Source organism: Dipodomys merriami, unplaced genomic scaffold, assembly GCF_024711535.1.
Source record: "Dipodomys merriami isolate MVZ:Mamm:240054 unplaced genomic scaffold, mDipMer1.0.p SCAF_9, whole genome shotgun sequence".
NCBI lineage: Eukaryota > Metazoa > Chordata > Mammalia > Rodentia > Heteromyidae > Dipodomys > Dipodomys merriami.
Genome location: NW_027206512.1, coordinates 57537177 through 57557933, shown reverse-complemented (window position 1 = coordinate 57557933; position 20757 = coordinate 57537177). Strand labels below are relative to the sequence as shown.

Sequence of the window (20757 nt, the reverse complement as noted above, 5' to 3'; positions counted from 1 at the left end):
TCCCTGTTCAAGGCTTGTACTCTACCACTGGAGCCACAGTTCCACTTCTGGTGTGTATGTGTGGGTTTTATTTGTTTGTTTGTTTGTTTGTTTGTTTGTTGGTAGCTCTCTGGATATAAGAATCTTACTGAAAAAAATAAAAATGGTCTCACAGCCATTCCTGCCTGGGCTGGCTTTGAACTATGATCCTCGGATCTCATCCCCTAGAGTAGTAGAATTACAGGTGTAAGCCTGGTAATTTAATACATTCTATAGGACTATATATTTGAAATTTGTAAGAGACTTGAGAAAGGCCTCACTGGAATGGTTTATCTTTTGTCATAGGATCTGATGTGCTAGACTGCATCATAGTAGTTTCTAAAGGATTCTTGTTTTGACTCCTAAGCAATTTCCAATTTTCCAGAAGTCAACATAAAAAGTTGGGAGAATTCTGCTACATTCTCTGTCACCCAGTTTCAAATGTCACAGGCTGGGAGGAAGCTGGTAGAACTTCCTCTCTCAATCCAGCTACTCTTGGGCACTAAGGGATCTGATCATTCCAAGTGGATTCTCTATGGTTGGAGAATGGCCTCTACCTGAAGCTCATTCAGGAAAAGGCACCTGTACCTCTCCATTCCTAGGGATGGTTGGATACTACCTGTGTAGTAGAGTCTCCTTTGATGCAGGAACATTCCTTAGGAAAGCCTTGATCTTGCTGAGGATGAAAATTCTGGCCTTCCAAGTCATTTTCTTCTGCCAGGACTTCATTCTCCAAAACAAGTATAGTCTTTATGTCATCTGCAAACATAAGTTCAAATATCATTTATGAAGTTCTTGGCTTTGATGCTGTGAACAGTCAAGTCCCCATCTTGCTATTCAGCCATTTTGCCTATCAGCCCTTTGTATAATCCCTGTTCTATGTCTTCTGCCCTTGAGCACAGAAACATAGTATCTCTGCTCAAACAAAATCTGATCCTCTGCATAATTGCTATGCTCTCCCTGCCTAAGCTAATAATTAACAATTAAAAAATAGTACATTAGGTTACAAAATGGTGTATATTCCCCAACACACACAAACAATACACACACACACACACATATACACACATATAATCATTTATTCAATGCTGATTTAAGGGATGAGAAAAATAAATACAACTAGAACTAATAAATTTTCTTCTCTTGATGCCATTTTGATGGTAGTGGCATTTGGACTCAAGGCAGAGCTATATATTTGAGCCACACCCTTAGGCTTTTGTCCCATTTTTTTTTAACCACTGTTCTAAGTGCTCATTATACTTCTGGTTCCTATTGAAATCTTTCTTTCTTCTCAGCCTATGAGTTCTTTTTCATTCTCAGACACATTATTCCCTTCTGGGCCTGTAAGACCAAAATGTGCCACAGGCTGACACAACCATTCTATAAGCTTCAAAAAGCAGAAACCATGTTTTGTGCATTTTTTTGATAAGCTTTTCACACTACAGGTATTCAAGGGACTTGAGAAGAAGGCATTTGAATTCAGATAGTCTTAGATATAGCAGCTTTTTACCAACCATTTAGCCCTACAAATTCTTTTTCAGCTTCACTTCTTTATCATGGCATAACAATCCATATCTCACAAAATTGGTGGGAAGATCTACTCACGTGATTGTGTTAAGTGACATTTAGATGTCGAGTCTGTGCCGCATGGAATGGATGCATCCAACTGGCAGGCCAGATCCAACATCCTTGCCCCTGCCTCCTTATTTCTGAGCAGTCTTGAGGTGCCATTAACCACAGGCCATCCTGGCAGCTAACCTGCCATGTTTAAGGAGTTGTTTCAGGGGATCTCACCTGGTTTCTGTGCCACGTGACACTCCTGCAGAATCAGTCTGTCTTTGGCAACAGCCAGCTTCTCCCCAAGTTTCTTTGCAGTGTTCTTCAACTCTGAGTTCTCTTGTCGAGCCTCCCTTAGCTGCAGGTCCAGGTCCTAAATTAGACAGGAAGGATCTCAGTTGTCTGCTTGCAATTCTGTAGAGAGATGTGCTGCATGCACAGAAGAGTTGTTAGTGACAAAAGGTGGGTGAGCACTCAGCAGGAACCCTGAGTCTTTAGAATTAGTGGCTTTGAGTTCAGCCAGTTCCCTACACTGATGGACAAAGTTTTCTAACTTTCCTCCAGAGTGTGTTCAGGGAAAATGTTCAGGGAGTAGCACAAATATCAACTGTGGCTCAGCACTTTTGTAGGGTTCACATAACAGGCTAATCTATGACCCTGCTTTCTGTGCATACCGATGTCCTAAAGAAATGCAAGTGACTGTGGAAAGAATACAAGAGTTAGAACTAGACTGACCTAAATTCAAAAGCTTACTTACTGTGTGCCTAGTGAGCTAGCCTTTAAACTTCTCTGCTTTTCTTGTCTTCTTATCTGTAAACTACAAATCTCTAACCTCCTTGGCCATAGCCTAAGCTTGGCACATAGTAGGCCTTCAATAAATATTTGCTGAGTGTAGTTTTATCACATATTAAAAACAGTAATGCTCACTTTGGTAGAAGACCAAAGACAGTGCTTGGCCCATAATAGGTGCTGAACAGGTTGCCGAATGAATGTAGTCAGGTTGGACAAAGACAGTAACTGCCACCTTGGTTAGAAGTTAAAGATTTAGCAATGTCTGGCACGTGGTGGGTGTTCAGATTTGGCAGCCCTGCCCATTCTCCCCTCGGGAGGTATGAAGAGTGGCTTTACCTGAATCCTCTCCTTCAGCTTCTGGGCATACTTCTTCAGGTCACTGATCTTGCGGCCCCTGTGCTCCAGGTCTCCTTCCAGCTTCCTGACCTGGGCCTGCAGGGCTGACTCTTGAACCTGGAAGTTCTTGCGGAGGTCGGTCTCCTTCTCTTGCCACTGCCACAGGGCCTCGCTCACTGACTGCTGCATGGCCTGCCGGATGGCCTCGTTCTCTCGCTCGTAGGTGGCCTGCAGTTCCTCAGCCTTGCGGGCGTAATCCTGGCTCAGCTGTTGGTTCTCAGTGCGCAGGCGCTCCACCTCCAGCAGGACCTGCTGCATTTCTGGGCCCTGGCTGGGCTCGGCCGTGGCGTCTGGGATCTCCTGGGACGGTCTGCCCCACTGGGGAGCCTCGTGGCTCATCAGCTGCCGGAGCCTCTTCTCGTAGTCGGCCTTGAGCTCCAGCATCTCCTTGGAGAGCGTCAGGACGCGCTCTGCGTGCTCGGCCTCCGCCCTCAGCTCTCGCTCTTTGGTCTCTAGCTTGCACGTGGCCGACTCTGCCAGCGCCTCCCGCGTCAGCCTCTTCTGCAGCTCCAGGGCACTCTCCAGGGCCTGGATGCGCTGCAGAAAGGTCTCCTGTTCCTGCAGGAGCCTGGCCTTGGTCTCAGCCACCGCGCCCTGGAGTTCCTCCTGGTGGGCTTCCCGCAGGGCCTCCATGGTGGCTTCGGCCTCATCCTGGCGAGTGTTCAGGGCGTAGATCACCTGCAGGAAAACCCGCCGAGCCTGGTTAGCGCGGCCAGGCGAGGCCAGGCCAGGCGAGGCCAGGCCAGGCGAGGCCAGGCCAGGCCAGGCGGTGGGTGTGCGCCAGCCACGGCCGCCTCTCCACCCGGGAAGCAGAGCCGGCCATTTCCTAGAATGCACTCCCAGGAGAAGCCTGTGAGAAAGCAGGTAAGTGAGCGGGAGAGGCAGCAGCAAGGAGGGCGCATAGCACCAGCGTGGAGAGGGACGCTGGCCAGTTCTGGAGGGGTCTCCTGAGAACGGCAGGAGTGCAGGAAAGCGCGTTAAACCCAGAAAATGGCGGGAAGCCATTTATTGAAGGTGAACATTTTGGAATGCAAAACCCAATAAAACCTTAGGAATCGAAACCAGCAACATTCTCCATAGGCACAGGACAAACATTTGCCAAAACTCTATTTCCTCCCTTGATAAAAACACTGAGCAGATTGGAAATTGAAAAGGACCTCCTCCAACTAGCAAGTACATCTAGAAAAATTAAATCTCGAAAACACTCACAATTAGTATCATACTCAAGGGACTGAATACTGTCCTCAGATTAGTGCTGTGACAAAGATGTAAACCAGAGATAAATTAATACATATTACATATTAATTTATAATATAATACACATAATATATAGCTTATATATTTGTTAACTAAAATATGCATACATATGTACATATAAATATAATACATACATAATATATTTTTATTTATTTAATATTTATATACATAATTATATATAATATAATATATCTATTAGCTAAAGAAAGATAGGAAGTCCAGGAATCAAGAATGATTTCTAATATGTTGATCTGAACAATCTTTCTGAAAAGGGGGAAAAAAACTGTGGGTAGAAGATGTATGAACAGGAAAATCAAGAGTTCTACTTGGAGATTAATTTTTATATGCCTGTAGATAACCTAGTAGAGAAGTCAACAAGGCAAATAGATCTACATCTAGTCTCAGAGAGACATACTTGAGCTGGAATGAAGTTTTCTAGAATCAGGAGAATTCTGTTGCTGCTATTTGTTTGAAAAGAGATTTCAGATGTATGAAGGGGGGAATAACGTGGCATACACAGAAGTTAAAATCCTAGGAGACAAAGAAAAGAGAGAGACAGGAACGGGTGTAGGCAGGCCTGGCGGGAGAATGAGGAAGCTGTCACCTCGCTGAGATGAGAAGGTGACACCCACATTTACAACACAGACGGAGGGAAAGTTATCAAATAATTGTGCTGAGTGGAACAGGAAGAAGGTCAAAGAAGTGAGAACTTTTGAACTGGGTTTTAGAAAAGGGGAATGAGTTATCTACATTTCAGAGCAGCAGTAAAAGCTGTGTTGAGTTATAGGTCTCTGCTTCATTGTGACATTTTCATTAGCCCTGCCCACTGGAATGAGTTTGAGGATGGATGAATGGGTTGAGTAGAGTTGGGGCTTCACATGGTGAATGGGTTAGAGGGAGAGAAGGGCTAGGCAGTGGAGGTACGTACAAGAGCTGGCAATTCTCTTTTCAGTGCCAACAAGACATGCGCAAAATCAGCATTGATTCTCTGTTGATCCACAGCACTTGTTAAGTGCCCAGTAGCTGCATAATAAATATGTTATGCAACCCTTGCAGGGCATCAATAATTCATGCCTTCCTTCCACAGTGAGGAGATATTTCGGGGAAGCACGATGCACATTTCCTAACCCCTTGAATTTACATGGCACTATTGAGTAGTGATTACCAATGGAATTTGGATTGATATCCCAATTTCATCTTGGGACCAACATGTGGGTTAAAATTACAAAGGTGCACAAGTGATTTTTTATTTCTTGCTATTGTTTCTAATGTATTTATAAGGTACCATGTGGGTTTTTTGGTTGTTTTATATGTTCCTCCCCCGCCTCCTGTTTTCACTGTATTTGAGATCAGTATAATTTGAGGAGGGGAAGGGAAAAAACAAAATGTTTAAATAGGGATACAGGTTGACCCATTGTAACAATGAGATGTACAAGATTCTATGTTGAAAAAGGAACTTTACAATTTATGCAGGAGGGGAGTGGGGGGGAGTATATTTGTGGAGATGGGAGGGAAGGGATGGTAGGGGAAAAACAAAGGAGGGGGCAACAATGCTTGATAAGAAATGGACTCATTACCTTGCTCATGTAATTGTAACCCCTCTGTACAATATTTTCACAATAAAAACTTATTAAAAATTACAAAGGGTATATGTGCTCCCACAGTTTCTTTCACTATTGAAAACCTACTTAAGAGGATTCAAATGATTTAGGAAGGTGAAGTTTAAGATGGAAGGTATCCTAACCCTAAATTATTGAATAGGAACACTCATTCAGCAGAAGCACTAGCATCTAGCTTTATACAAACAAGAAATAAACTACTGTAGTGAGCCTCTGATCTCCTGGTGATTGTTACAGCATCTGTTAGTTACCTTAATATGTCAAAGGGCCCCAAGACCATTCCTAGCGTTAGCTAGGAGGCTTCATAGGACTCAATACATAGTCATACTCATGACTATCAATTATTACAAGAAATGACATAAAGCAAAATCAGGTAAGGGAACAGGTCCTGCAGTGATAATAGAAGGCATGCCAGGAGCAGGCTTCAGAGTCCCTATTCAATGGAGCTAATTTGCCTAGTAAGGACATATGACAACACATGTGAAATACTGTCTGTCAAGAAAGCGGATTTCATACTTAGCATGCAAAGTTTTTGCTGGGAGCTGCTTTAGGCAACTTCTTGTTTGGCATACCCTGAAGTTCCAAATTCGTAGTCGGAAAGAATGTGTATTGTGCAATCCATGATATTTATGAAAGTACTTTAGGTGTAATGAGTCACATTTTTAAAAATCAGTTTGAGGAGTAAATTCCCTTAGGAAATAGGGTAATTTTCAACATGGATAATTTTCAAATGTCAATCTTTTAAGCAATCTTCTGTTATGTAGCAGTCCCAAGAGTGCTACATTAACCACTTTCTGCATGCCTAATATATAAACTAACGAAAAAGATCGATTGTTTTCCCCTCTTTAGCGGTATCAAACTTGTGTGTAAGGCAAATCTTAACGTAATGAGAATTTCTTATAGTAAAGAACAAAATATCTTCAAAGGATAATTCTGTGAAATTTGGCTTTGGAGATTCCATGAAGGGGAAAATTAATAGTGATATTGATGGCCATCTTGGTATGTGTGTGGGGTTTCCAAAACTGTAGCAAAGAAAACTTAACTTGAAGATCTTATTTACCCTGATGCCATAAAAGTACATTTATTTGAAAAGGAATCAGTATTTCTTAGGTTAGGGGTCTTTTAGATTTTATCTACTCCAAGGAGGTTCATATAAATCTTTCCTGTTATGTGAAAATCTGTCCTATGAAAATCATTCCAGAATTAACATGAGATCAGATTTTAAGCTTGATGTAGCAGAAAGAGGCCCACATGGCAGGCACACAGCATCTAAAGGTATTTTGGCATGTACATATTTATTCATGGCTCAACACAATCCTCCTCACAGGCTAGGCCCAAACTGTTCTGTTAGGCTAAGATCTAGTTATATATATTCTTTAGAGATTATGACATTTCTGTACCTAGAGAAAATTTATTTTTCTATTTTGGCTGCTTCAGATTCTATTGTATTGTATAGTCTTTATTTTTCACTCCCTGCTCATAGTCATAAACTTGTTTCTGCAGAAAGTTATTGACATGTTTCTTGTTTCATCATCATTATTAATTTTTTATACTCCTTTTCCATTTCTTTCAACAAACGAGGTTTTTCTTTTGGCTTATAAATGCAATTAGCAAAACTCCAGAGCCTGGTTTTAGAAAACTGAAGTTTTAGTCTGATTTGCTTCCTCAAGCCCAATGGTGCAGTCCAAAGAGAGTAATGGGGTGAAACTGGACCAAAGACACAAAGGATGAGCTGGAGAGCCCAAGTAAGTGAGACAAGGAGGGCTGAGCTTCTAGTTACCTGTTCATCTCTGTGGACACACCGGTACTGGACAGCTGGATCTACCAACAGACATGTGATACCAGAGGACAAAACATGGCATGGTGTCTGGAGAAGTCCCTATTGGTATTACTGAGGACACAAGGAAATACTGTGGAGGTAGCTGTGAGGCTCAAGTTCAGCTACTTGTAGAGAGTGATGTAAAAGATAATTACCCCCTCAGAAGAAGTCAGTTCAGGTAAACGAAGAAGAGTATGAGGAAATGGTTGACAAGACAATCAGTTTGGGAAAGATATGACAAAAAATACACTGAAAACAGACATTCAAAAGATAAGCTGCAAGATGGAGGACTAAAAGTAACCTCTGATTTGACTCTGTAAGCAAGAAGTTAGGAAACAAAGAAGAGTCTATATTCTGAAGCATGAAAGGGAGGTAGTGCACCAGGAAAGAGTTAATGGAACAGCTGAAGAGCATGGAGAAACAGAAAAATGACAGAGAAAAGCAGAAAATAGAACAAACCTGAGGGTTGAACTGAGGCATAATCACAAGATAAGTTAACAGCCCTGGTGACTGGTAATTCTAGGTGGAGGATATGTCCCACACTTCTCACATAAAACCCAGATGAGGGTTCTAATGTGATAATGACTGCACTAATGCAGAAGGTTAGTGAAGAAAGAAAATTTGTCATTTCACTTATCTCAGAGAGCTCTCACAAGAAGCTGTCTTGATGAAGGGACCTACTGAGATTAAGCTACTTTAGGAAATTGAAAATAAGAAATAACAGGGCTCAGGAAGTCTTGGAAGACCCTGCCTAAGTGTCTGGGTTGAAGATGGCCAGTTGAGAAGTTTAAGCAGTGTGGAGCTCAAGTGTGAAAGGTTCAGCAGTCCCCTTACAGGTGTCCATATTCCCTGGCAATGATAGAATCATCTCACTGCCTAACAGTCACAGTGGAAACACAACACTGAGCCCATGTTATAGTGGCAGAGTGTTGGGCCTCCAGGACCTGATTCTTGTGTTGGCTGCAAGGTAGGTCTGATAGCCCTTAGCCTAGGTCAAGTCAAGGGAGCTCCACAGGGAAATAAACTTGTGTGTGGAGTCTGAAAGCAGTTAAAATACTAATGAAATAGCACCTCATCCCTGCCAACACACAGTCTTCCCTGAACATTGAGAATACTTCAACAGAAAAACTATCCATAATTATAATTTTTTTTTTTGGGTCCGGTCGTGGGGCCTGAACTCTGGGCCTAGGTGCTGTCCCTCAGCTCTTCAGCTCAAGGCTAGCGCTCTACCCCTAGAGCCACAGCGCCACTTCCAGCTTTTTTTTGCTTATGTGGTGCTGAAGAATCGAACCCAGGGCCTCATGCATGCAAGGCAAGCACTCTACCACTGAGCCACCTTCCCAGCCCCCATAATTATAACTTTTGATCAGTGACTTGCTCTTAAATCCCAAAGCAGAAGCATCAGAAAAACAAAACAAACAAAGAAGAGCAAATAAAATAAGATCCTTCCAAATGTCAGCTCATCAGTCACTAATAATAAGGAAGTAGAACAAAGCCTGAAAGAACTAAAATAATTATTATGAGAATGATCAACAAAAGAGGAAATGTATAAGCATCTGATTAGATTCCAAGAAAAGACAAATAGGTATCTGAATGAAATAAGGAAGGCAACAGAGATTAACAGAGGAGCTTAACAAATCTATAGAAATCCTGAAAAAAAAAATCAAGTTGAAATTCAGGAAATAAAAAAGTTCAATAAGTCAAATTATAATTTTAGTTTATATTTTTCAGTAGACTCTGTCCAATTAAAGTCAGATTATCAGGGCTTGAAACAAGGAAGCTGTATTAGAACATTCATATAAAGATACAGAAAAAGATGATGACATATGCAAAACTATGGAAACCACTAAAAGCTCAAACTTACAAGTCATAGAACAAGCACAAGCCTCAAACATAGAAAATACATTCAATAAATTTGTAGCAGAAAACTTTCCCAATCTGGAGAAAAATGGGGTCATGAACATTAAAAAAAGACATAAATGTAACACAAAAACTATTAAAAAGACCAAATGTATAAATCTTAGGCACAGAACAGGTGCAAGCCAGACACAGAAATATTTGATAAAGTAATAGTACAAAATTACCCCAATCCTGAGAAAAGGGGGTAATCTAGATATAAGGACTTTTCTGACTCCCCATATATAAGACCAACAGATAGATAGATAGATAGATAAATAGATAGATAGATAGATAGAGCTAAAATGTATCATAGCTAAAACAGTAGGTATACAGAACAAGGGAAAACATGACAGAAGTGCCAACTCAAATATAATATCAAAACTACCAGGACAATCGATTTCTCAACAGAAACTTTAAAAGCCAAGAAATGATGTATTCTGATCCCTGAAAGGAAATATTTGCAACCTACATTATTGTACTCAGCAAAGCAATTCTTCAAAATTGAAGAAGAAATAAAAAAACCTTATATGTTAATAAAAAACAAAATGAATTTATTTCAATGCCCTAGTGCTGCAGAGATAAAGGTATACTAGAGGTGGAAGAGGACTATGACCACAACCATAAAAATATGGGAAAAATAAATCTTGTTAGATGAGTAGATAAACAAATTATGACTACAAAACAGTAAAATGATATGAATTATTACATACTTTTTAATAACTGTGAATTCTCCAAACAAAAGACATAAACTTTTTAGCTTGTCCTTTGCCATGCAGAAACTTTGTAGATTACTTTGGGCAGCATTACCATTTCCATGGTATTAATTCTGCTAATCCAGGAGCCTGGAAGGTCCTTCCACTTCTTGTCTTCTTCAATTTCCTTCTTCAGATTTTTATAGCTTTCATTGTAGAGGTCCTTCACTTCCTTGGCTAATTCCTAGGTGTTTTATTTACTTTATTTTGAGGCTATTGCAAATGGAGTTGCTTTCCTGGTTTTAGTCTTGATATTTTCATTGTGGGAATACAGAAAAGCTACTAATTTTTGTGTATTGATTGTATAACCTGCTACTTGGTCAAAATTTTTACATCTGCACTAGTAGCTTGCAGGAAGAGGCTGTAAGATCCTTTAAATGTAGAATCATGTCATCCCTATTTGGATCTCCTTTATATCTTTCTCTTGCTTTATTGCTCTTGCTAGAAATTCCAGAACTATATTGAAGTGGAGGGAAGAAAACAGTCATTCCTGTTTGTTCCTGACTTTAGAGGAAATGGTTTTAGTTTTTCACTATTAAGTATAATGTTGGCTGTAGGTTTGTCACCAATAGCCTTCAGTGTGTTGAGGAATGTTCTGTGTATTCCTAGCTTCTCCAGAACTTTTACCATAATAGGGTAATAAGCTTTTTCTGTATCTATTGATATGATCGTGTACTTCTTGTCTTCTGTTGATATGCTGTATTATATTTATTGATTGACAAAGTTTCTTCATGGCAAAGGGCATAGCTCACAAGCTAAAAAAACCTACCAAATGGGAGATTTTTTTTGTCTGCTGTACATTATAGAATGGCCTGGTATCCAGAATATACAAAGAGCGTAAAAAGCTAAACACTCAATGAAGCAACAACCCAGTTAATAAACAGGCTAATGACTTAAATAGATACTTCTCTGAAGTAAAAATGGCCAACAGACACATGGATAAATGCTTAATATCTCTCACCATAAGGGAAATACAAATCAAACAACACCGAGATTCTACTTCACCCTAGTTTGAATGGCCATTATCAAGAATACAGACAATAACAGATGTGGGCAAAAAGGGAACCCACTGTTGGTGGGAATGTAAACTCATTCAACTACTTTGGAAAGCAGTGGGGGAGGTTCTTCAATATACTGAACATACAATTACCCTATGATCTAGAAATTTTTCTCCTGAGCATTTATCCCGAAGATTACCAACCAGGATACAGTAAAGTAACTAGCACAACAATGTTCACTGCAGCACTATTCATGATTGCCAAGGTATGGAATCAATCAAGATGCCCCTGAATGGACTAATAGATCAAGAATGGAATTTTACTCATCCATTAGAAAGAATGATATTACCTTATTTTCAAAGAAATGGAAGGACCTATAAAAAATATGTTACATGGAGTAAGCAGGCCTAGGGAGACAAAGGTTGCATGTTTTCCCTCATATGTGCAAGCTAAATTTGGTTTATAACTATAGTAATAAACTTTGGGTTATATGCGAGTGTACATACTTGTATTAATTGGAACATTGTAAGTTTAGAAGAGAACTCAACAGTACAATTCCTTAGAAAGGCAAAATAATAGCTCAACAAAATAAACAGGAAACTTGAAAAGGTTGGGGAAGGGTCAAGGGGAAGGGGGGTAGAAAAAGAGAAGAGGAGGAGGGGAGAATGCAGTAAACACAAACAACAAAAAACCCACCCAATATATATCCTACAAAATTTAAGAAAAGCAGGAAAATGGGAGGTTGGGAGGGATAGGTGAAAATGTCAAAAGGGGTCACATGATCATCATATTCATAAACTGCTCTGTTGAACGGTAATTCCTTTGTATAACAACTTCAAGGTAATAAAAATATTTTTAAAAAAGACATAGACTGCTGGACAGGATTTTAAAAAAACACAAAACCCAATCACTTATGGAATATAAGAAATGCTTCTCACCAGCAATGAAAACAAAGTGAGGGGCTGGAAAGGTGGCTCAGTGGTAGAGTGCTTGCCCTGGGTTCGATTCCCCAGCACCACATAAGCAGATTACCCAGCAGATACAGTTTTTTAAAATCTAGATTTAAATGAAATACAAATTTAAAATGTTTGGGATATAGTGAAGTCAGTGCTAGAAGGAAAGTTTACAGCTTTGAGGATCTACCTAGAAAAATGAATTCAAATAAATAATCTAATGGTGCATTTCAAGTGGTTAGGAAAACAAGAACAAGTGAAACTTAAAAGTAATAAGTGAAAAGAAACAATAAATATCATGACAGAAGGCCAAGTGCTGGGACCGCATGCCTATCATACTAGCTACTCAGGAGGTAGAGACTGGGAAGACTGTGGTTTCAGGCAAGTCGGGCAGAAGTCATGAGGCCCCATTTCAACCAATAGCTGGATGTGAAGGCCTATACCTGGCACTCCAGCTACATGGGAGACTTGAGATTGGGAGGATCATGGTTTCAGATCAGACCAGGTCAAAATGTTCATAGGACTCCATATCAACAGAAAAAGCTGCGCATGGTGGTGCATGTCTTTCATTCCAGCTATAGCAAAAAGTATACACATTGGGATCATTGTGCAGGCCAACAATGAAAAGTAATTGGAGAAAAAATGCTGGAGAAGTGGCACAAGGGCTAGAGCAGCTGTCTAACAAACGTGAAGCCTTGAGTTCAAAACTGAAATCCACCCCAAGGAAAAGATCATGACATAAACTAATGAAATGGAAACTGAAAAAATACAAAGCATCAATCAAACAAGAACTTCATTCTTTGAAAAGATAGATATGATTGACAACCACTGGGCCAAGAACCAAAAGACAGATGGAGATAAAACAAATTAACAAAATCAGAAATGACAAAGTGGATATCTAGGACATTCAGAGGATCATTAGAAAACAGATGGAAAAAATATATTCCAGTAAACTGGAAATGCTAAAAGGACAAATCTCTAGATGCATATGACTGAACAAAATTGAACAAGTGGGATATAAACAACCTAAACAGATGTGTAGCAAGCATTAAATTGCTGGAAAGTTTATGAGATGTATTGGGGTTGGCTAACCCTGTGGCTCGACTAGATTTCAGTCTCTTTAGTAGCCTCAGTAATGGTGCAACCTGGACAATAGGGCTTTGACCTTCTCATTCCCCAGAGCATGCCCACTGGGAAGAAAAATGGAGATGGTCATGTCAGTCCCACTCTAAAGGCAAGATAGTCCAGGACACTGGAAGAGAGAAAAGCCCTGATCTCTGTTCTTGACTCAGAACCCAGCACGCAGAGATGAGTCTAAATTTCCAAGCACCAGCTCAAAAACGTGAACTAATTACATCTCCAGAGAAAGCCCTGAAGTTGGGTGCTGAACTGCCCAGAAGAGCAAAGGTCTTGTGGTGGCTGCCCTTTCTTTCATGGAAACAGGCTGGAACAGGTCCCAGACAAGGCAGGGCACATTCGAGCAAATGAGCTTGGAATGACTTTCTAAACAGATCCAAGATGCTAATTAAAATCTCATCATTACCCATCAGAGAGTTGTTGCTAGGTGCTTAGCTATACACATGGCATTGAAGTGTAAGATGTAAGCTTCTGTGTAATTGAAATCCTACTGTCTCCCAAAGCAATTTAGACTAAGTCTCAGCACAAAGGTGGGGGAAGTCTCTCTGGAAGACTCTTAATTAAAGCCCCTGCCAACACTCACACAGGACATGGGCCTTTCTTCCTTCCTCAGAGTTACACAGGCAATTAAGGACCTACAAGGAGAGTCTCAAATATCAACTGATTTTTTTCAAAGATTCTTTGGAATATTCCTTTGGCTACATAACTTGCAAAACAGATATACATATATGTGAATAATGCTTTTATGAATAAAAACAGAAAAAAGTTAGAATCTCTCAGAGGTAATATTTGATGGAGATATAATCCCAGTAGGAATATCAAAACCTATGACCACTTACACAGTAACAGAATAATATGTATGTAAAAAACAGAATAATATATATGTAAAAGTAGACATAGCAGTTCAAGTTCACCTACTTAGATTGTAATTATATATATATATATATATATTTAAATTGTAAAAGCAGATTTTGCTTTTGTAGCTAGCTGATAGGCATAGTCACGTTCCCACTTAAGTGACACAACAAAGAATTCTAGTGTTATTTTTACACAGCACTTTGCAGTTTACAAAGAAGTTTTATGCAGTAAATTTCATAGCCCGACAAATATAAATCTATTGAATGCTCATTCCAAATGAATTTTTATTTTCTCCTCTATTCTCTGGGGAAATAATATTGTTTTGCAACTATTGCAATCTGTTCATTGTACCTTCTGCAAAATCCCCAGTAATGTTTCAAGCTATGTATCCTAGTCCAAATATTACTTTAACAAAACCCAAACACTTATTCATAATACTTAGATCCATTTTGCAAATTGCTTGGTCATGTGTGGCTGAATTTCTGCGTTCTGTCTGCATGTGGTTTCAAGTGCAGCAGCTGGGATTTTGTCAAATACTCTGTTGGATGTTCAATTTATGGATGAGGAGGGCAGATGTTGCTCACTTAATCTCCACTCCCATCAGTCTCTCCTACTTAGTCTGTCTTTCATTACTGACTTGTGCTACCAGGTGCATATGTAGAAAAACACTATCTATGACAACTTGCTATGACAAGACTCAAAAATATCAGGAATAAATTAAGTTAAAATAAAAGACATGAAGATGATGCAGCACCATTTACAATTCTATGAAATAATATATACATGTTTAAGTACACATGAATGCACATCAATGAAGAAAAATGTCAAGAAGATACCAAAAATGTGAATGACCAAGGTAGATATTACAATTTTACCTTCTTGTTTTGCTCTATGATGAGTATGTACCTCAAATATACCAGAAAATATACCAGTTTTAAGCCATGGAATAGCCATCAAACATTCTGTATCAGTTAATCCTCAGGTACATTAGCCTGTGGCACAAGTCCTCAAGGAGAAATAGATCCTGATGGGAAAGAACAGGTCCTGAGACTTCCCTTCTTGCATGTTTTGGCTTAGAAGTGCTGCTTCCACCTGGCTGTTAACCAACAGAGGTTGGTATTTTTTTAAATCTCTGCAGCCCAATTCTCATAAATGTCTTTTCCATTCAAGGCCTTGGTTCCCTGGAGGAGATGAGTTTCAGAGAATCATGTTGCCGAGGATGTAATGGGCTGTGAAAAGAGCTCCCTAAACACATGTCACAGACAAGTAACAAGGAGCCCATGCTGGCTCTGTGCTTTCAGAAATGAGCTCCCGAACTCCCAACTTATATAAACCTCCCCTGAGGGTGAAGACAATGGCAATGGCAATAATTAGGACATTGGGCTCTTCTGAAATTGAGGGCAAGCCTTCTCTCTTTACTGCCTAGAAATTTCTGGGATCAAACCACTCTTCCAAACCAGCCTTCCTATGGCTACTTTATGCATGTACTTTATGCATGCTATCCCTTGCTCCTCGGGAGGGGCTGATTACAGGTAGTACTCCTTGAAATCCCTCAGCACCCACAGCAGTAGCTCTCAGACTTTTTCTGCCCCAGGTGGCTTGAGAGCAGGTCATGGCATTCACCCTAAAGAGCCTGCTGCTGGCTTGGGGAAGCAGGTTTCCAACTTACTATCTTTCTATGCAAATGTCACACATGGAGCTAGATGGCCATAGGTATATGCAAGGAGAGGTATTAGTAGGGACTTTCTGCTGTTTTTATGACAGTATCCTTTTCAACCAGCAGAATCCCTAGCTCAGAATAGAGCAGATGGTAAGTGAGTGAATAAATGAATGATTAAAAAATGAAAAACTCTGATGACAGTGAAGGGACACAATTCAGATGTGTTATATGCAAATGGAATTAAGCACTGCTGTCTAGGAAGAAAAGGCATGTGATGACTACTACGGTCTAATCTTTTTAAATGCAAATTTTTAATACAATTTTTCCACTTCAACTAATAAAATTGGAAAGACATAGAAACTCATCTTCACTAAACGCTAGTTAGTGACAATTATATACAGGCCCTGAATCCAGATCTTTCCTTCACTGGATTGTAAATAGCAGTCTATTGGCACGTTCTGAAGGGGAGGACCTGGGAGGGTGCCAAGGTAGACCAGGATCATAGAATTAAGTGTAAAATCATCTCCATCTGTGCAAATGGTGACTAGCTTCTTTGTCTTAGATGAATTCCCTAAGACAATCTTATGAAGTCTGTCAGCACTAGAGGGTAGAAAATCATATTTAGTAATAGTCTCAATAGTCCTTTTAATGCTCTTCATAAAGGAAGAAAGGCTAGGAGTTGTGGGATAATGTTCTCATAGCGTGCCCTACTAGATCCTTCGTGTCTAGTAAATGATATAAAAATCTCTTTATAATTTTGGTATGTTTAGCTTTACTAATCAAGACAAAAGGAATCTTACTTCTTCCCCCTGCAACGTAAGACCTGGTATCTGCATGGCAATGGCCTCTGAAAAGGCCAGTGTCTCTAGGATTCAAGTATTCACATTATTGGACCTCTGCTGGGTTTGACTCTAGATGCTTCTTCATGTGACTCCAGAATGGCACTTGCCCTTTCCTCAGTAGCCATGGGTAGAGCCCTTCCTCCAGAGAATCTTTTATTATTATTATTATTATTAAGTTTTTAAATTGTGAAAATACTATACAGAGGGGTTACAATTACATGAGCAAGGTAATGAGTGCATTTATCAAGCATTGTTGCCTCCTCCTTTGTTTCTCCTTACCATCCCTGCCCTCCTATCTCCATCCCCCCAAAGTTGTAAAGTTTGTTTTTCAACATAGCATCTTGTACATCTCATTGTTGCAATGGGTCCACCTGTATCCCTATTTAAACAATTTGTTTTTTCCCTTCCCCTCTCTAAATTATACCAACATCAAATACAGTGAAATCAACCAACAAAGAAATATCTTATAAATATGTTAGAAACAATAGCAAGAAAGAAAAACCATTTGAGTCCTTATCTTGGGGTTCATTTAATCTAACATCAACTTATCTAACCGTTTCTGCTTGTCTCAGACATATACTAGTTATTGCAAATAAGGGAAACCCTCCAGAGAATCTTAAGCCCCGTTGCCAGTATAGTTGCCAAGGTGGACATAAAATTCTGTCCCTATACTTTCATCCTCTGCTAGGGATCACTTGTGATACCTGTACATCCCATATGTAGTCATTATTCTAGGTTCTTACCAGATATATTAGTCAGGTTTTCATAAGCCTGTAAAAGCAGTTTAAAGGAAGAAAACTTTTTTTTGGCTCATGGTTTCAGAGAGTTCAGTCCTTCACGACAGACGGGTGTGGCAGAGCAGAGAAGTTCACATCCTGGTGACTGTAAAGCAGAAAGAAGGTGGAAATACAGGAAGGGTCTAAGATAAGATACAATCTCAAGGATGTGACCAGAGGACTCATCTCCTACTTTTTACCATGTTGCAATATTGATATCATATTTTGCATCCATCAAGGGACCTGTTCACTCATTATGTCAGTCATGATGATCTACGTGTCTCTAGAACCAGTCCAACTCCATCACATCCCAAAGTGTGCTTCTCAATTCAATCAAGTTGACAATACAGAAGAACATTCACACCAGGTGAGCCAGGCCCCAGACAGTAGAGTGAAGGGCTGTAGAAGCCTGCAGAGCATAATGAAAAATAAAGCCAAGCTCCTAACATGATGAATATTTCATACCAATCCTTAACTGTCTACCTCTGGACTTGCTTTATGTGAGAGAGAAAACAAACCTCTCATTTGTCTAAGATTCTATTATTTTTTACTTTTCTGTCAAGTACAACCAAACCTAATCCTAATGAAAAATCTCTGTCTTATTCATTTTATCTATTGTACTTTGCAGAATGACTGGCACAATGCAGATGCTCTGTGTTTATAAAAAGGTCGACACTCCAAAACAACATAAAATAAAAACAAAGCATCAGTGTAGAAAACATAAACGGATATTTCTAGTCCAGAGAACATAACCAGGGATGTTTCACTGTGGTTTGGAAGAGTCAGTTAGGTTGTTGTTTGCTCTTTTCCCTCCATGAAATAAAGTCCATAATCTCACCTTGGGAAGAGCGCTGTTGTTGATCTGGCCTTGTTGTGGAGGACACAATAGACAGACAAGGAAGAGTGGCAGTTGCTCAGTGGGAAGCAGGCTGGTAGAGATGAGGAAAGGGCTTTGTGATTATACTTAGTTAATATTTATAGAAGATAACTGCATCAAGAACCAACCACCGGGCCCCAGCTGCCTTGTATCATAAAGCCTCGTGGGGGATCTATGTTCTGTATCACATATTTCTTTTTCCAGCACAGTGGTCTTCTGTGTCAGCTCTGCAAGCTGTAAAATCTCATTGTCTCTTATCCAAGATTATTGTAGGTAGTAAGAATAGACAGCTCACTATTTTTCTTAAACATATACCTACCAGAAATTTCTGTGTAAGGTAAAAGAAGTTACCCTTAGGACACACAGTCTCTCTCTCTTTCAATGTTCATCTCTCCCTTTTGATTAATCATATAGTAACTATTTATTAAGACCTTGCTATGTGCCAGACAGTGTAGTTGGTACTGGGTTCACAGCAAACTTAAGACACATACAAACCCATGTATACGTAAAGCTAACATTTGAGTGGGAGAGTCAGATTATAAATAAATGTTTTATAAGTAAAATAAATAATTTGTTATGTAGCAAATAACTGCTAAAGAATAAAGCAAGAGAGGGATGTGTCAGGGGCTAAGCTATAATTTTATACAACAAATTAAAGGAAGGCTTCATTGAGAAATTAGCAGTTGACTGAAGTTCTAGCAAAAAATGGCAGAGTGAGCAATGAAGAATGTGAAGGATGAGCCCTACCAGCCAGGCAGGGTTCAAAAGCCACGATGACATAAGTGAATTTATAGGACACTGTGCTTAGTGAAATAAGCCAGTCACAGAGAGACAAATTCTGTACCACTTTATATAAAGGATCGAAATATTCACATCTTTAGAGACAAAAAGCAGAATGATGATAACCAGAGATCTGGCACAAGGGGGAAAGGAGGTAGGGTTCAGGGAGTATAAAGTTTCACTCAAGCAAGATCAGTAGAATGCTAGGATTCTTTGGAAATCAGTGACTAAGGCATCATTCTAGAGATCTGTGGTATAATATTGCACTCATAGTTAACAGCAGTGGATTGTGCATTTAAAAATTTGCTAAGAAAAATAGTAGTAAAGCCACTGATGATCCTGTATTTAGCACTGGTAAGAAGCCATTACTATATAGCCCATAGTTACTTTCCATATAAGTTTGTGTATTCTTATTCTCAAACCAAGCAGCCACATAACCCCCACCTGCCTTCTCCAAACAACAGCGAAGGAGCTGTCTACTGTTGGGAAGACAATATGTATGGCTGGCGTTCTCTAGCCTCAGCTTATGCATCTGTTTTTTAGAAATATGACAGGTGCAATTTTTTTCCAAGACAAGAGGAAGAGATGGTTTGACCTCTAGTGCCTATTGAAGTGTGGAGAAGGCTGTGTTGTCGTTTTTATTGCATTAGTAATGGTGCTCACACAACAAAGCAAACTGGGTGATGAATAGGATCTTGGAGGCAGCTAAGTGGCACTTAGTGGAAGGGAGGCCTGAGTGACGGCTGCAGGCCGCTCAGGGATCACAATGACACATCGCTCCCGTCCACAGTGCTTGATGGTTAAGAAGCACTGGCACATCCTGGGCTACAGTCTGACTTTAATTTCTCTCTCTGTTCAGATGATTTGCTTAATGGGAGGAGGGGACTCCACGAAGCCTAATACAAATGAGACTAAAAGATGGTTGGAAAAGGGAAAAGGAAAAGCAAACTTCCTTCTTTGGCTAGTTCAGAACTCCATCCAGGTATAATGATAATGTATTTTAAATTCAGTTTATCTTGTCTCAAAAGTGACATAAGACTAACATCAGCCTGTGAATCTAATCCATTTAGATCCAAAGAAAATGTGACCTGAGTTAAATGTAGAATTGGGAATTAAATGTAAAACCAACCATCTTTCAAGTTTTCAAGAGGCTGGCTTCTGTTCCATTCAGACTCCTCTAGCACCATGTTCCTGTGTCTATTCCTGTGTCTGTTCCTGTGCTCTGATTATAACAGTGCTCAGCTTGCTACAACTGGGAGAGGGCCACTGGCATCAGTAACTAGAGGCCAGGGATTCTGAGAAACAATTTACACTGCACAGGACAGCTCTTATGACCAAGAATTATTTGTGCAGTGTTAATAGAGCCAAGAGAGCGCCTTCCCTAGGAAGACAGAATGGATGGAGGGACAAACTCAAGTGAATGGAGCATCAGCAAGCAAACTGTGCAAACATGAGGTCCTGAGTTCAAACCCTAGTACTGGAAGAAAAAAAGAGAGGAGAGACATCAGAGCTTTTTCTGTGCACGAGGAAAGACCATATGAAGTTCCATGAGTAGTCCACAATTCAGGAAGAGAGCCTTCCCCAGAAACCAGATGTGCTGTACCTCCATGTTGGATTTCCAACCTTGAGAACAGTGAGAAATAAATAATCAATAGTATTCTGTATACGATAGACTGTGTAGATCAACATAGACGCAACATCTAGCTCTCTGCACTACTTTCCTAGTCCTGACCAATCACTTCATTAGAACCCAGACCAGCAATGACC

General features: G+C 39.9%; 1 protein-coding gene across 3 annotated transcripts in view; it reads right to left on the bottom strand.

Annotated features, from left to right (window-relative positions):
• The window catches only part of Fam184b (family with sequence similarity 184 member B), a 79518-nt gene that overhangs the window by 45650 nt on the left and 13111 nt on the right, over nt 1–20757 (bottom strand). For all 3 annotated transcript variants that reach the window (XM_070012658.1, XM_070012659.1, XM_070012660.1), the window contains exons 2-4: nt 2704–3441; nt 1813–1948; nt 638–777 (exon numbers count right to left, since the gene is read on the bottom strand). In XM_070012658.1, coding sequence (XP_069868759.1) covers nt 638–777; nt 1813–1948; nt 2704–3441 — 1014 coding nt within the window. The remainder of the gene's footprint in view (nt 1–637; nt 778–1812; nt 1949–2703; nt 3442–20757) is intronic.